Source organism: Marasmius oreades, chromosome 2 (assembly GCF_018924745.1).
Source record: "Marasmius oreades isolate 03SP1 chromosome 2, whole genome shotgun sequence".
Taxonomy (NCBI): Eukaryota; Fungi; Basidiomycota; class Agaricomycetes; order Agaricales; family Marasmiaceae; genus Marasmius; species Marasmius oreades.
In genome coordinates, this window is record NC_057324.1 from 323,741 (window position 1) to 340,188 (window position 16,448).

Genomic DNA, 16,448 nt, shown 5'->3' on the forward strand with positions numbered 1-16,448 from the left:
GGAGGAAGTGCAACACACGGTTAAAGAGGTATTGAGGTACGTGGATGTTTATGGAGCCTAGCTTGAGTAGATCTGGCGTGACATGGGGGCGGAGGAAAAGATTGGGAAATCGGATCAGGCAGCGGCTTTGACGAATTAGGAAGGTAGACAGGCGCCCACCTCTTTTTCAGTAACCATGACACTATACATTCTCTTGATCTCTATGATTTCTGAACCCAAGTCTGTTCGTCATCAGTCACTTCTTCAGCTCTGGCTCGCACAATTGGAAATCCGTATAATTCTCGACGAATCACGAAGCTTCAGCTAAATTTACTCTCTCTGTTGGCTTTCGAACGGTGGGATTGTTTAGTGCTGGTATGTCCTACTGGTGAATTTTTTCTCATTCTCATGTGCTCACCTGTCAACGTTTCAGTTATCCAAACTCCAAGCATACCCGAGTTTCTTCATGCGGTCCAAGCGATGTTTTGTCCAGTCGTCCCATCGCTCTTTCCCTCCATGACTGGCGTCGGAATTTGCAGGAAGCATTGGCAAAGTGTTCGGGATTTGAAGGATCGAGGGATGACGTCACGCATTGGGGATTATCGTCAGGTGTGTTATCGTTCCTTCGAATCCCCCAGAACAAAAACTTTACAATTTTCCTCAGACTATTACAGACCTGGCCGCCGAGTGGTATTCTCTCAAAATGCTCAGCTGTTAAACTCGTTACTAATGAAGCAGAAGAATACTGACCTATTTCAGTCAATTCGGATGGTCACACGTCACAGGCTCTCAAATTTCCGAAAATTTTCGGATAGTCACAGGTCACGGGGGGCTCATGCGAAACGGCAAAGGACTATGACTAAACCCTACAGTGGCCCCTGGCGGCCCGGGGCCGAGTACTTCCGAAAATTCTGGGTCGGTCACAGGCTTGTGGCTGCCCATCCGGATTCCCAATTTCGGATGGGGAGGTCACAGGTCACACCCCCATCCGAATTGACTGAAATAGGTCAGTAACTGTCGAAGAGGGACAGCAAAACGGACACGGTCGACCGTCGACCTCAGTCCTCTCAATCCTGCTTAATACTTATCGATGCTGAACCTCGAGAATCTTAGAAGGCCTGGCAATCATTGTGGGAGTAATGGCGTCCCACGAAACCGCAGGCGAGAGGGGTCAAGACTCGAATGGCTCGAAACCGGTCGTTTCAAGTACAAAATTATACTTGACATCGGTGTTACGCTTCCTGTACGAGATCTGGATCTGGTGGCAGAAATCGCACCCGCCGTGTTCAGTGGGGGCTAACGAAGCTTGAGAAAATGCTATCCACAGCAACTACGAGAAATTGAAATTCCAAGGTCGGTTACCAAAGAAAAGAAAAAAAAGGAAAGGACATGGTAATTCTACGAGCAACCAAAATGAACGAAGTCCAAAACCAAGCAGTGTCCCTTACGCCAACAAAAACACACCAACAAACCCTAAAACCACCATCCCAACCCCAACCCGCACCCCCACCGCTCCACCAGTCTGTTGCGCTCTCTGACCCGTCCCCGTCTGCGTCCCACCTCCCAACCCACTACCACTACCACTACCCGTAGGCTTCCCCGCACTCGCACTCGCAGATGTCGACACCGTTCCCAACTTTGCATACAACGTCTGACTCTGATACTGCGTACACTGCGAAGACGCGGGAACCTTCGGTTGATACGGCATCGTCGCAATAACACCCAACTCCTCCGGTGGCTGCGTATACGTCATAACCTGTCCATTCTGCGTATAAACCCCAGGGAAATCTTGGTTATCTCCCATACAGGACTCGAATGTCCCGTTTTGAGCTTTGTTGGGAGCGTTATAGGCACATCCGATACGATCGAAGATGTGTTCGCAGAATTTACGGTCGTTGGGTTTGGAGGGGTCGCAGGCTTTGAGGCAGAAGAAGTTGGCGCCCATGAAGCTATAGGGGGAATTGAAATTCAGGGGGGATGAGACAGGAAGAAAAGCGGGTACGAAGCGTACTTGTGCCATTGAATAACCTGTTTGAAATCCCCCCCACTACTCCACGCTTTCGAATAAAGCAAACCTCCCATAGGATTTCCTCTCTACAGGAAATGAGATTTGAAAAACAACCCGAATTTTAAACACCCAAGAAACGCACCAAATCAGCCCCATGAGGATCCATCTCCCCACCGTAATCATCGCTTCGCATGTTGATCTTTGTCTGATCGATAAACCCAACGACTTGGATATAATCTGGTGTTTTCATGAACTGCACGCCTTGGAGCGCACCGGGAGGAATTGTCCGCGTTCCATGGGACGGGTCGGTACACCAGGCTACGGCCTCGCCTTCTGTGTTGCCTACGAGGGAATCAGGGTCGGGTGGACCCCAAAGACAGAAATCTGTTTTAACCGGTGAGTGAGAGAAAGGAGGAGGGAGGAAGGGGAGGAAACCAGACGCACCGTCGATTGAGTTGATAATGGCAGTTTGACATTTAGATTGAGCACCAGTGGTTGTGGAGTTGCAGATGTTGTAACCGTATTGAACGCCTCGTTCCAATCCGACGTCAGTGTCTACTTTGTATGGCTAGTCAAAGGAGGGTTATGAGTAAAGGGTAACGAAATCAACGGAGTGAATGACGGACCAACTGGTTATATTCGAAACGCTTATCGTTGAGAGGAACTTGAGGGAATTTGTTGCCCTGTGCGACAACAGAGACAGATATAGCTGCGATGGAGGCTGCGAGGAGTGAACGAGTGACTGAAGACATTTACTAAGAAGGGGGAAAAGGGTAGAAACCAAGACATGACTCGTTGAAATATAAGAGAATGGGTTTGTCTTGGCCTGGGCTTGTTCCGAACGGCTAGTGTCTTGAGTGTTTGACAGCTTGGCGCTTGATCGATGCCCTAGTAAGAGTAGATCCGCAGCACGAAGTTGGGAAACTCACAACCATCATCTCAAATTCAGTGGTAGCGGACTTGTAAGTTCTCGTTCAAGAAAGGAACGGACTCGCAACGCCGGAAGGCCGGGAATTTGGGCCCGGTGGTTTAAACCGACCCAGTTGACGGAGAACAACGTGTTTAAACGACTCCTGCTTGGCCTTGGCGGTGTAATAAACTGCCACCAAGATTGTTGAAAATTTTGAGCTAATTCCAAGCTTTTTTGATAACCTGGGGTCGGATGACCGTTTGAAGCAAAGAAGCAAGCCCAAGAAACGCCCTTGACTCTCACGATGTGTTTTCCGTCGTCTGACGTTATCATATTCACACCGACAGCGTGGGATCCAGACGGTTATGGCGAAACGTGGCACGAGTTTATTTCCGACCGGTTAACTCGGCCAGGTCCTTCCGGGAGTGCATAAATCGGTTGGGTCGCTCCTCACAGCACAGTTAAAAGTACAGCGATGTAAAAACGAACTATGGGGGAGTTGTCTCTCACTGAGTAATTTGGGACACAAGGCTAATTATAATTTTATGAACAACAGTCTATTCCTGAAGCTGCGTATATATATGCTACTTATCCCGTATTATTCTTCCCAATGTCCACATCACCAGCACTCAAGAGACGATACCGAGGTTTGATAGCACACTCGTACGGGGTCATGTGAGTAGTAGCCCCGGTTATTGGGTTCACCACCGGCTCAATCACCTTCCCATCCTTCCCCACCTTCTTCTCGATGTCGAACACAGACAAAATCATAGCTGCTGTAATGAAGAACAACGTATCTGCAAGATATCTCTCAGGGAAAATACGCTTTCCGGTACCAAATACATATAGACGTGGATCCGGGGGGAAAGTATAGCCTTCTCGGGGAAGAAAGCGCATGGGTTCGAACTTCGATGGCTCGGGATAGACTTCGGGCTGGTGCAAAGGATTCAGTGGGCAGTATGCGTGAGAGAGAGGGGAGGTAAACTTGCCATTGGTTGACGATGCTACAAGGATTCTTAGGTATGAAGTAGCCGCTCTGCATATCATCCTCCATAATTCGCCGGAAGGTACAACTACGTGCCACTGTAGGGCTTCCGTCACGAACGCGTTAACATAAGGGAGGCTCTCGGACTTTGAAGGTCGGAAGCCTGTCTTCAATCACCTCATCGATTTCGGCTTGCGCTCTGTTTTTTACGTCGGGATTGAGGTCCAACGCGAGGATCAAGGCGTACAGATATGAAACTGTTTGGCCAGATTTTGATTCGTTGGAAGTTCGTGTGTCTCTGTTGTGTCGTGAATGATGTATACCGGCAGGATGGGATTTGTTAATAGTCAAGACATGGGAAGATCAATCTTGAGGACTACAACGTTGACGGTTTGACCAATCTATCTACGTACTCGGTTTGTACGCGGTCAGTTAGCCAATAAAAACGTGAGAACGCGTAGTTTGACACAAAATTATGGAAGAAATGGAGACAAAAAGGGATAAAAATTCGGTCCCATCATTCAAATTTTCACCATATCGGGTTTTTTTCAGACATTGTCTTCTCATCCTCCACACCACGGCCTTCCTTTTACCCCGCAAAGATGATGGTCTCATCGTGATACCTTGCTTTCCCCCTCTACTAATCTTGAATTTGCTTTCCGCTTCCGTTTAAGTTTCTCGCACTGGTTCATCAGGTTTTTAGACCTCGGATCATCGCAAACCTTGAACCGACGTCGACTTCCCTCCCATTTTCTGATAGTATGTGTGGGGAGTTTAATTCTCACAATTTATTCTTGTTAGGTATGATCTTCCCACTTTCGCAATGTCCGTCCTTTTCCTCAGGGACGGTATTTTGGACAAGCACTCTCACATCTCTTCTGAAAGGGCAAACCTTCGCCTCATAAATTTGTGCGTACTGTTATTCCATATAGGCCTCCTACCGGATCGGATGATCCGCCGGCATCCGAGCGATGGAATACTACAGATGTGAACTTGTCTTGACCTACCTCTACGAGTGCAGCCGCTTGATCAGCAATTCTGTCATAGAGCTTGCCATGGTACCCGTCGTTGGCATCCCGTGTTGCGATCTCTTTCAAGACTGCCTCATTGAGACCATAACGGTGGGTGTCTCACAGGACACGCTCTGCAAGAAGCGGTTAATTTTAGACTTAACGTCGAGACTAGCGCAGGGAACCTTCGCAGAGGGAAAAAGAAATTAAGTTTCTGAACGATAACAAACATACCGGAGAGGCGAGAGTGTATCCGGAGGGATCAGGGGCTACTCGGAAGCCTGATATGAGCCAAAATCCGGTTCAGGAGCGTCATTTTCCAGGCAAGGTGAGTTTGAAAGGAATACTTCTGACCCTCGCTACGATGTGAATACAATAGTGGCCCAAGCTTCCACGCTCCGACTCGGATATCATGGGAATTGGGCTGGCATATCTGGCAGATATCCTGTCTGCTTCTAACTTCATGATGAAACGATGTGTTGCAGAAGAAATAGCTCGAACTAGAAGACCGCAGGTGCCCTCCCGCACAAATTCTCAGCTCGTTCCCAATATCACACCAGCGAAGATTGAATGTCCATCAAAATTCATCCTCCACATAACGGCCTTTCAAAATTCAAGGTTGCGGTCAAGGCGACAATAGCTCACTGGTGATCAGGCCCACCCGGGCGACGATGAGAAATGATAATATTCATGAGAGATGAATCCAAAAGTATGCCACCTCGACTCGGAGAAACTGGTTGGGTTTCTGAGAAGAGGTAAACGGGTCGCAGCATCATCGATGCGAGGGGAAACCAAATATAGGCCGCCAATCGCAACGGCAAGGAGGCTAAACCGATTCAGGGGTGAGGACTTTACGGTCGTGAGCTTCTGACTGGAGAAGAGGTAAACGGAACATATGATTGATGCGAGATTAAACGAAAGATACTATGCCTCCAACTTAGCAACGAGGTGTGTTTCTCAGGCTGAGACGAGGTAAACGGTTCGTGCTATCGATGTGAGATGAAACCGACGGCATTCACTGAGCACAAGCGGCGGAGTCCCTTCTCACGCACTAAGAATATCACTGACCAAGGTGGATCGGAAGGTGAACGACGAACAGAACCAGTCCGGTTCAGATTTAAAGATGGAGGTGTGGTTCGGAAAGTTGAAGGAAGTGGACATTTAAAGAAGGAATGCTTTGTGACTGCCATCATTGAAACTCGCAGACCAACTTCTATCACTAAAGCTGCATTGAAGTAATCACCATGACTGGAGCCTTGAATGATACAGAGGTGCTTCTTAAGCAGTTCAATTTCAACTCTGCAACTTTCATCGCGGTTTTCGCCGTGTCCTTGCTGTACTGGATTGCGGTCAAAGGGAGACGGAGACTAATGGTTCGTCTCGTATCTACCCTCAAGCCGTGTTGACTAACATCCGTTTTTCCCCCAGTACTATCGTATACCTAGCGTCGGTTGCGGAAATGACCCACTTACCTCCTTCTGGGCAGCAAAAAGGTTCAAAACAGATTGCAAATCGCTCATTCAGGAGGGATATGATAAGGCAAGTGCATAGGCAGCTCCGATCTCTATCTGATCAGCTTACCCGATTCTATTCTGGCAGTTTAAAGGAGGGTTATTTAAGCTCGCCATAGCTGACCGCTGGGTGGTTATAGTTACTGGAAAAGAGCTCATCCGAGAGCTCTGGTCTGCACCTGACGAGAAGCTCAATTTCCACAAGGCTATTGATGAGGTATTTTGAGCTGGTAGGCTGCAATGAAAGGACGTTGAAATTTTATTTTCAGGCAACCAAATCAAAATTCTCCTTTGGCACAGCTGTGACAGAGAATGCTTATCATGTCAATATCATCCGCGGGCGTTTAACGAGGAACATTCCGGAGTTGTCTCCTGAGCTTCTAGATGAGGTGGTTTGTAGTTTTAGTAATGAGTTTCAACATTCAACTGGTGAGTGCCTTTGGATGTGAACCTGCTGGTTTCTCTGACTTTCAAAATACTTAAAAGAGTGGAAGACATTTTCCCCTATTCCTCATATTCAGAGAATTGTCTGCCGAGCCAGTAACCGATTATTTGTTGGGTTGCCCATGTGTAGGATTGCACAATCTCATTTGAGTTTACATTAATGACATTTGTCATAGGCCGAAATGCTTCCTACATTCGATTGAATATTGGATACACGCTTGAAGTCTGGTACACTCAACAGACACTCAATGGTTACCCTGCTTTTTTGCAGAGGTATGATTATAGGCTCCTCACTATCTGCACTGCAGCTGACTGTGACCCAGTGTTATTGGAAGGTATATTACCAACATCGGTACTCGTACCAAAGAAGCAGTTAACCTTCTTACACCAATTATTGAGGAACGCCTGAGCATTCTTACATGTTCCAATGCTGATTATTCTCAACTCCCTGTGAGTGAATACTTTCCTGGGGAACCCATAGTAATGCTGTTGAAATATCAAACTACTTAGAATGATTTGCTTACATGGCTAATCATCGACACACCAAATAAGAAGGGAAGGAATGTTCTTGAACTTTGTCAGCGTCTGCTGGTGGTCAATTTTGGTGCCATCCATAGTGCTACAAATGTGAGTCATCATCTCTCCCTCTCTCCCATTCAAATTGTTTACATTGGTGGATAAACCTCCTCCTGAATGCAACTGTCCACAGACATTTGTGCACCTTCTCTTTCATCTTGCAGCCAACCCCAGTTGGGTCAAAATATTGCGAGAAGAGGTGAAATATGCAACAGAGGTGGATGGATGGACCAAGACTGCATTGGATAAGATGCAAAAGCTGGATAGTATCCTGCGAGAAGGTTTGCGTATGGATGGTGTGAATTTGTGTGAGCAGCATTTCCCGTCCTAAGGCTGATTCATTCATTGACAGTCTTGTAACTTTCCTTTTGAATTTAGGGTCTCTTAACCGTGTTGCAATGGAAGACTACACTTTCTCTAATGGTGTAACTGTTCCAAAAGGTGCTCTCCTTGCAGCCCCAACATCCGCTTTACACACTGATGGAAGCACGGAACAAATTATGGGCGAACAGCCACCTGACGTGTTTGATCCTTGGCGGTTCTCAAGAAGTTGCAGGTCTGATTCTGAGGGTAAGCATCTTGAAGGACTTGAAACCCACTCAAATATGGCCCTGGCAACGACTACAAGTTGGAATTATCTCCCTTTTGGTCATGGGAAATTGAGTGAGTACATGCATGGTCATCTGGCCCTCAGTTGTACCATTCTCCAGATTCTCACCTTATTTATATCTGTTTGCACTTAGGTTGCCCAGGTCGATTTTTTGCTGGGATCCAGTTGAAGCTTATGATTGCACATTTTATCCAACACTATGATGTGAAGCTTGAGAAAAGGTGTTCTGGGAAACCACCCAATGTGTATGTTGGATATAGTTGTGCTCCAAATCAGCAGGCAAGGGTGATGGTTAAAGCACATCAGAATATGTAGGCAGAAGTATTGTTGGAGGTATTGTTTACCTCCAGCATATTATATAAGGACATAGCTACAGATGTAAAAAGCCTTGAGAGCTGAACAGTTTTGGGGGTACTTACTAGTAGAACCTTTTTGTATTTATTGAGCTTCAAGTTGATGTGAAGGCTGTTCAGATGGAAGTGTTAGGAATTGATAACTTTGACAACAAAGGTTGAAGCTACAAAGTTCTTAAATATCAAGACAATTCAAAGGGTTGATTAGAAGCAAAAATGTAAGCAGTAAAATGTTTTATATTGGATTCCAATACTGGTCCTTAGAGCTACTGAGATTGTAGAGTAAAACAATGAAATAGTCTTACAGTTCATACACTACAGAGGTATGGGATAAGTGGGGAAGCTAAAGTGAAGGGTTCAAAATATCTAGACTAAAGTTTCAGGATGAAACTTCAGTGTCTTCTATATGTATCTATCGGTAGTCCACTGGTAGAATGTAAGTGGTTTATTTATCTACAAGAATGTAGCAAATTGAATAGTTTTCTGGGGTTTTTGTATTCTTCATCATTTCTTGTTATTGGGAATTTGGGGAAAGCAGGATGGGACGTTGGATTGGCCGTGTTGTTTGGAAAAATTTACTTCACTGAGTGTATGAGTCCCTTTGATAGGAACAATGTTTTGGATGTTTGGCAATATATTTTGCAGTTGCTAGAGTTTCAGTGTCATGCCAGCACATTGATTTTAATGAAATATAAAATATTTTCTACGTTTTATGATGATAATATAGGTAAATCTGAAGAAATATACAAGTTCTAGGGCTGAGTTCTGTGTTGCTAGTAGAAGGCTTCACAAGTTAGCATACCCTGACAATCTTACTGCTGAGATAATAAATAAACCAGCTTCAGCTTCGAAAACTGTAGAAGTGGACCTCAGAAGTAATGGTTGGTCTTGTAGACTTCATAGCCATATTCAGAACCTTTTAGGGTCTTTTCCATTTCAGAAACCCGATTCCCACATTTCACTGTAAGTGAAGGAAACTGGTAACAATCAGTGTCAAAGGCTGGCAGGAGAATACTGTGTATCTGGAAGGTGGGGAGGGCTAAGGGCAGCAAATTGTTAGATTTCTATATATCATACATGTTGGGAGAGTCTCATCATTTACACAAAGGGTGTCACGAACTCATTGTACTCCGAGTACTCCTCCATAGTGCTTCACGTGTTATCGCGACCCCTTCCATTTTTGCACTTGATCGTTCCAATCTCTGCAATTGCCATCCCTTCGATCCCTTCAGCTCCTCACTGTCAACCACTCTGTCCAACTTGCGATCACCGTAGACCATCGTAGATAGGGAGGCTCCTACCTCTTTGACCCCTTACTCCTTAAGTAGTAGTGTTCTTGTCAGTTCGGGCTAGTGCGAGTTTGAAACCGAACTGCGAACCGAATTACTGAAATGGTGCCATAAATGGTTTGCCGAAAAAACCAAATATAGAATGGTTTTGGCCTGGGAAATCCTGTTTTCGAACCACATGACCCAGTGGGTCGCTTGTCCCTGTTAGTCACGAGAAATGTCACTCCAGAGCACCATTACCGTCACATCAAAGTGATGCCATCTGCTATCATTATCACAAAAGTAATCAAAAAGTTTGATTTATTTTTCTGGGAAACATTTACTCAGGAACTATAGTTTAACCGGTTTGGGTCAAGTTTTCAGCCCGAACCGTATCCCTGAATGGTTCCTGCCGACCCATCAAAGCCCAGACTTGTACAAACCACGCCGAACCGAACCAAATGCACTGACAAGAACACTATTAAGTAGTGTATAAGTACTCCAAGTGTACTGTAGAACTTCACTCTTGTGTGGTCAATCCTACCTAGGAGTCATTCTTTTCCCCTTTGATTGTCAGCTCGCCTCACCCCAAAAATCAACTCCTGACAATAGACAAGAGTACCCCAAGGGTGACCTGACCCTCTCTACCAACCTTTAGTTTGGAAACCTTTAAATCTTGATCGCTGTGCATATGTCTGCCACCTTAGATCAGGACACTCACATGGACCCCAACCCTAATATCTCTCAGCATACTGGACTGGCGCTCCCTGATCCAGACACCCTGGTTCAAAGAACTGAAGAATGGTTCCAGGACCTCAATGCACAACAGCAGGATAGGGAACTCAATGCCAACATTTGGAGGCAACTTAGCCAGTTGAACAATCAGAACGAAATCATTGCTAGGTTACTCGAGAAGAATTATAGCTGGAGTAAAATCCTCTGCTACAAAGCCTAGAGCTTTCAACGGAACCTCCAATGGCATTGACCCTTTCTTTGCCCAGCTCTACATATAGTTTCAGAGGAATCCCCAGAAATACGCTGCCAACCATGCGAAAATTCTCAAGACCCTTGCCCATATGACTGACGGAACACTACCTCCTAAATGGGTGGCTAATAAAATCTGGGAAATTGAGAACGGACGGTGGCCAGTGTCATTTAATGACCTGAAGGCAGGAATCCGTCGAGACTTTGCTGGTGGTGACCAGAAGGACATAGCACAAAGAAAACTCCACAGGTTGGTCCAGAAACCTGGCGAGTTGGCCAGTCAGTTCTTCCTCAAATTTGAGGAGTACCAAGCTGAATCCGGACTTGAAGAAGAGGGACTCCTGATGCTTCTGAAAACGAATCTTAAGCCATTCCTCATTAGTCATATTTACGCCATGGATCCGATGCCACAGACCTATGACAAATGGAAGGAAGTAGCAATTTGGTTCAATCTCCAGGAGCACAGTGCATGGGCTCTGAGAGCGGAGCATAACGTGCATACTCTGGCAGCCAAACCTGTGGCAGCAGTACCCTGGAGTACCAACAACCCTTTCTGGAACCAGGTATCTACGGTACCCACTGTGTCAACCATGACCCCGGGACCTGCGGAAACCAAGACAGGGACCAGTGTGACCTTTGGAGGACAAGGACGACCTATGGAGATCAATCGAGCCCATGCTCATCCTAACGCTTGGAGTGGGAACCATCAATGTTATAATTGTCAAGAAGTTGGCCACCTTGTATGAGACTGCCCTCATCCTAGGGTTAATCGCATCTCTCAACTTCTTAATGAGATCCAGTCGTTTAGCGCTGCAGAGAAAGCAGAGTTTAGGAAAATCGGAGAGGAGGTGGGTTTTTAGAACCCCTTAGGAAGAAAGATACACCACCTAAGGGACCCTTTGTCTATGAATCCAATAACAATCGATTCAGTGTTTTAACGAACGAGAGTGATTTGGTGAAAGATGAAGACGTATCAGAAAAACCCATACCCGATCTGCCATTGAAAGCAAAAAAAGCTGGAGTACCGCAGCGAGTACCTGCTCGAGTACCCCCTAAAGCTAGTAATCCCAAACTCCCTTACCCCGCGTCAAAGAAAGATGCCTATTGGATCTATTGGAATTTATGCCACAATGAGAAGAAAGGACGGTACCTCCTGAAGAAGTGGTCACACGAAAGTAGGACGTCTGAAGTGGATAACGACTTAATACGCGATGTCCTCTTAATGACAGTCCAAGATGCGCTCTCGACCATTAAACAGCTGAAAGAATCTGTTTGATGGATCCAGAGGATTCAGGGAGACCCTGTACTGGTACCCACGACCTTGGAAACCCTCAACTCGCACAAAGGGTTTGTTACCGAAGCTCTCCTCGATTGTGGAGCTACAGGTTGTTACATTAATAGGGTGTTTGCGATGGACAAAGGACTTGAATTGAATGAGTTAGCTCGGCCAGTTCCTGTCTATAACAACGATGGGACTTCTAATCATGCAGGAAGGATTTCCCATATGGTCAAACTTTGGATTATGATCCAGGATCACACTGAAGTCACCACATTCGCTGTAACCAATACAGGTAAAAGCGATGTGATCATAGGGTATAACTGGCTTCGGCATCATAACCCAACAGTGGATTGGAAAGGCACTCTTCAGTTTAATTGATGCCCACCAGAGTGTAAATGTCATCGGATGTGGCAAATATGGAACGAAGGGGATACCGAAGATATCAAAAAGGAGGATTGAATCTTCATGACGCAAATTCGCTTTGAGGATGAGAAGGCGGAACAGATTCGCACAGCAAGAAGCATAGCGGCACAGCTAGCTGCCCAGTACATGCAGGAACAAGGAAAGAAAACAATGGAAAAAATGGTACCCACAGTACCTTGAGAAGTACTGCTCAGTGTTTGAGAAAGGAGATTTCGACTCCTTACCTGAGCGAAGGAAGTGGGATCATGCTATTGAGCTCAAGGAAGGTTCAGAGCCCTTCAAGAGCAAATTGTACCCACTATCAGCAGAAGAACAAAAGGAACTCAATGTCTTTATAGAAGAACACTTGAAGAATGACAAACTCCCCTGCAACTTTCCAGACTATGATGAACGAAATCTTTGCAGATCTCGTCATCACTGGGGTTATAGTCTATGTGGATGACATTTTGACCTTCAGTGAAGACATGGACTTGCACAAAAAGACGGTGGACAAGGTACTCCACATTCTGCAGGAGCACAACTTATACCTTAAACCGGAAAAGGGCAAGTTCCACAAAGCTGAAGTGGAGTACCTAGGTCTTATCATTGGAAATGGCCGTCTACGCCTGGATCCCATGAAAGTCAACAGAATAAGAAAGTGGGAAATGCCTGAATGTGTTAAGGATGTTCAAAGCTTTCTGGGATTCACAAATTTCTACTAAAAGTTCATTTGTGGGTACTCCAACCTCTCCCGACCCTTGAATGACTTGAAAAAAAAGGAATATGTGTGGAAGTGGGAAAATTGAGAGCAGAAAGCATTCAATTCACTGAAGAACACAGTATGCTCAGACCCAGTACTCCATTTTCCTATTGATCATGTGCCATTTAGGGTTGAAGCGGATAGCTCAAACTTTGCAACGGGGGCAATCTTATCCCAGAAACAAGAAGATGGATGGGTACCAATCACATTCCTATCAAAGGGGTTGAACAAAACTGAGAGAAATTTCGACATTCATGAAAAGAAAATGTTGGCTATTATGTGTTCACTCTCGGAATGGAGACATCACCTGATGAATGGCGTACAATTCGAAATCTGGTCTGATCACCGAAACTTACAGTACTTCATGACATTGAAAACGCTCAATCAATGTCAGGCCAGGTGGTCAGTGGCACTGGCAGATTACAATTTTATATTAGTGCATAAACCTGGAAAATCCCAGACCAAACCAGATTTACTTTCGAGATGAAAGGGCCATGACAGGGGGGAAAATGATCACAAAGATATCACCCTCTTAAAACCCGAATTTCTTCACACCATTCACGCCGCGAGTACCGAGGTTACTCCGGGGGATCATTTCCTGGAGGAAATCAAGAAACACAAAGCAAAATGGGAAGTTAAAGTCTTGGAAATGGGAGAAAACAAGGGTAACATTGAGAACCATGGGGACTACCTCACCAAGGACAACCTTCTTTATGTACCTCCTGAGAAGAGCTTGTGGCATGAGATTATTCGATTTCATCATGACACCTACAGATGGCCAAACAGAGCGTGTCAACATGGAAATCGAACAATATCTGCAGGTCTTTTGTAATTGGAGACAAGACAATTGGGACGAGTGAATTCCTATGGCTGAATTCTGTTACAATGACCACGCCCATAGTTCAACTGGGTGCTCCCTGTTCTACCTGACATGTGGCTTCCACCCCCGGAAAGCGACCGAACCGTTTACAAAGACGAACAACGAAATGGCAGAAGAGTTCTTTGCCAGACTTAATCGAGCATGCAACGACGCTCAAGCATGCCTTCATCGCAGTGCAGAACTCAGGAAGGAGTACTATGACACCAAGCGGAGACTGGCAGAGGACTATAAACCTGGAGACTTAGTCTATCTTGAAGGAAAAAATGTTAGAACAGAATGACCATCAGTGAAGCTTGTGGTTAGATGTTACGGTCCTTTCAAAATTATCGAGAAAGTCAGTAGTTCATCCTACAAGTTGAACCTCCACGTGACGTGGAAGCAAGTGCACAATGTCTTTCCTACAGTACTCCTCACCGGTCACCGACCTTCCATCGCCAAGCACCAAGAGGAAGGCATGTCCCAAGAACCGGCAAGTGTCGAGGACAGCAAGGCAGTGTGGGACATGGAAGAGATATTGGACTCCAAGATGGTGTACAATCATCAAACAAAACCTTCTGTCTTACACTACCTCGTCAAATGGCTCACTTATCCTTTATTGGAATCAATATGGGAACCAATCAACAACCTCAGTGATGGGCGTAAGAAGATGATCAAAAAGTTCCATCGTTCTAATCCAAGTGCGCCATGACAGATTAATGCAATCTTGCCATTTTGACCGAAAGTACTTGAAAAAGCCAGCCTTGGGTGTACGGTATAACCACAAAGCCTTCGAGGGCAAAGGCTTTTAAAGGGGGGGTAATGTCACGAACTCATCTACTCATTGTACTCCTCCATAGTACTTCATGTGTTACCGCGACCCCTTCTGTTTTCGCACTTGATCATTCCAATCTCTGCGATCGTCATCCCTTTGATCCCTTCAGCTCCTCACCGTCGACCACTCTGTCTAACTTGCAATCACTGTAGACCATCGTAGATAGAGAGGCTCCTACCTCCTCGACCCCTTACTCTTTAAGTAGTGTAGTATATAAGTACTCCAAGTGTACTGTAGAACTTCACTCTTGTCTGGTCAATCCTACCTAGGTGTCATTCTTTTCCCCTTTGATTGTCAGCTCGCCTCACCCCAAGGATTGACTCCTGACACCGTCCATGTGTATGCGAGCATCAAGCTCTGACACTGAGAATAGCCTATGCCTATAACAACCCAACACCCATATAGGGCTTACTCTGTGGGGGTACCAACCCCCAGTACTCCGACCTACTATGAGACCATACTCCAGACTAGTGCTGGTGAACCATCCTATGGGTCTATCGGCAATAGAGTGACAAGAGGTGGTGGTCAAGGAGAATGAATAGTGACAGTGTCCTATATTGTGAATATCTGTGAACGGTGTAGTGAACCATGCAATGAACTGCACTCCAATAGTGAGAGAGTCCTCCCACGAGGACCATATGTCATGAGCTGAACCAGGATTAGTACCTACCGCCGACTTTTCCTTCTATACAGTCAACTACGGTTGGACTCAGTGTACAATCAAGGGAGATATCATGTGAAATAGGTCGATTCATAGGAGAGTACTCCTAATCTTAGAGAAGGGGTCATCGGTATAGGAGCACAACCCTCCTACTAGATAGGTATATAAGGAGTACTTAGTGGTAGATATTTCCCTAGAATTTGATCTCCTTTGTCTTCCTTTTATCCTTTCCTATCCTTACCCTTCACCTCTGCCCCATTCACTCTGTCGCTCAACGTCACCCAGGTCGCCTTTATTAGGGGACTCACCGTCTAATTGTAGTCTGGACTCGTCCTAGAGTCCCTTCTCCCGTGTTAGAGTACAGGATGGGGTATGCATGGATTAGGTTACAGGTATATGGTACACTACACTGGTGTATGTTGGGTACTGTCTATCGTATGCTCTCGTTGTCATTGGAGTACCGGCTCGTGAGGATACGGTCCTCATCGTAGGATGCTCTCATCGCCGAAGGTCTACTCTCGTTATAGGAGTACGGTTCGTTGTACGGCTCACCACACGGTTCATGGATATTCACGATACCGGACATCATCATTATTCATTCTCCTTGGTCGCCAGCTCTTGTCATCCTCTATTGCCGATAGGCCCATAGGATGGTCCGCCAGCATTAGTCTGGAGTATGATCTTGTAGTAGGTCAGAGTACCGGGGTTTGGTACCCCTCGGAGTACGCCCTACATGGGTGTTGGGTTGTTTTAGGCGTATGCTATCCTCAGCGTCAGGGCTCGAGGCCTGGCATATGCATAGGCGGTTTACCCTCCTGACACCATACTCCAACAACAATGAGAGCATATGACAGGCAGTACCCAACATACACCAATGTAGTGTACCACACACCTGAACTGAGTGTATCCCATCCTGTACTCCAGCATAGAAGAAGGGACTCTTCAATGAGTCCAGACTCATGACTAAGAGATGAGTACCCCTAGCGAAGGTGACCAGAAAAGCGATAGAGCAGCAGG

The 16,448-nt window shown here is 45.9% G+C and overlaps 3 protein-coding genes across 3 annotated transcripts; 1 reads left to right on the forward strand and 2 right to left on the reverse strand.

Moving 5' to 3' along the window:
- Positions 1–1,175: 1,175 nt before the first annotated feature.
- E1B28_003707 (uncharacterized protein) lies at positions 1,176–2,772 on the reverse strand. The gene is made up of 5 exons (XM_043148137.1): positions 2,614–2,772; positions 2,432–2,555; positions 2,130–2,371; positions 1,991–2,073; positions 1,176–1,928 (listed from the first exon to the last, which is right to left on the reverse strand). The coding sequence occupies exons 1-5, from the start codon at positions 2,737–2,739 to the stop codon at positions 1,424–1,426; spliced, it is 1,080 nt and encodes a 359-aa protein (XP_043012729.1). The 5' UTR covers positions 2,740–2,772; the 3' UTR covers positions 1,176–1,423.
- Positions 2,773–3,485: 713 nt separating this feature from the next.
- Positions 3,486–3,794, reverse strand: E1B28_003708 (uncharacterized protein; the record flags this gene model as incomplete). Its single annotated transcript, XM_043148138.1, has 1 exon — positions 3,486–3,794. One exon carries the CDS (start codon positions 3,792–3,794, stop codon positions 3,486–3,488), a length of 309 nt encoding a protein of 102 aa, XP_043012730.1.
- A 2,342-nt stretch (positions 3,795–6,136) lies between these two features.
- E1B28_003709 (uncharacterized protein) lies at positions 6,137–8,348 on the forward strand (the record flags this gene model as incomplete). Its single annotated transcript, XM_043148139.1, has 11 exons — positions 6,137–6,265; positions 6,321–6,435; positions 6,499–6,620; positions 6,673–6,832; positions 6,890–6,973; positions 7,024–7,120; positions 7,171–7,297; positions 7,358–7,474; positions 7,557–7,731; positions 7,802–8,086; positions 8,167–8,348. The coding sequence occupies 11 exons, from the start codon at positions 6,137–6,139 to the stop codon at positions 8,346–8,348; spliced, it is 1,593 nt and encodes a 530-aa protein (XP_043012731.1).
- Between the last annotated feature and the right edge of the window lie 8,100 nt (positions 8,349–16,448).

Coding starts and splice junctions, on each gene's coding strand:
- E1B28_003707 (XM_043148137.1), bottom strand. CDS start 2,739: ATGTCTTCAGTCACTCGTTCACTCCTCGCAGCCTCCATCGCAGCTATA. Junction 2,556..2,613: donor GTTTCGAATATAACCAGTTG/GTCCGTCATTCA, acceptor TCCTTTGACTAG/CCATACAAAGTAGACACTGA. Junction 2,074..2,129: donor ATCCTCATGGGGCTGATTTG/GTGCGTTTCTTG, acceptor CATTTCCTGTAG/AGAGGAAATCCTATGGGAGG.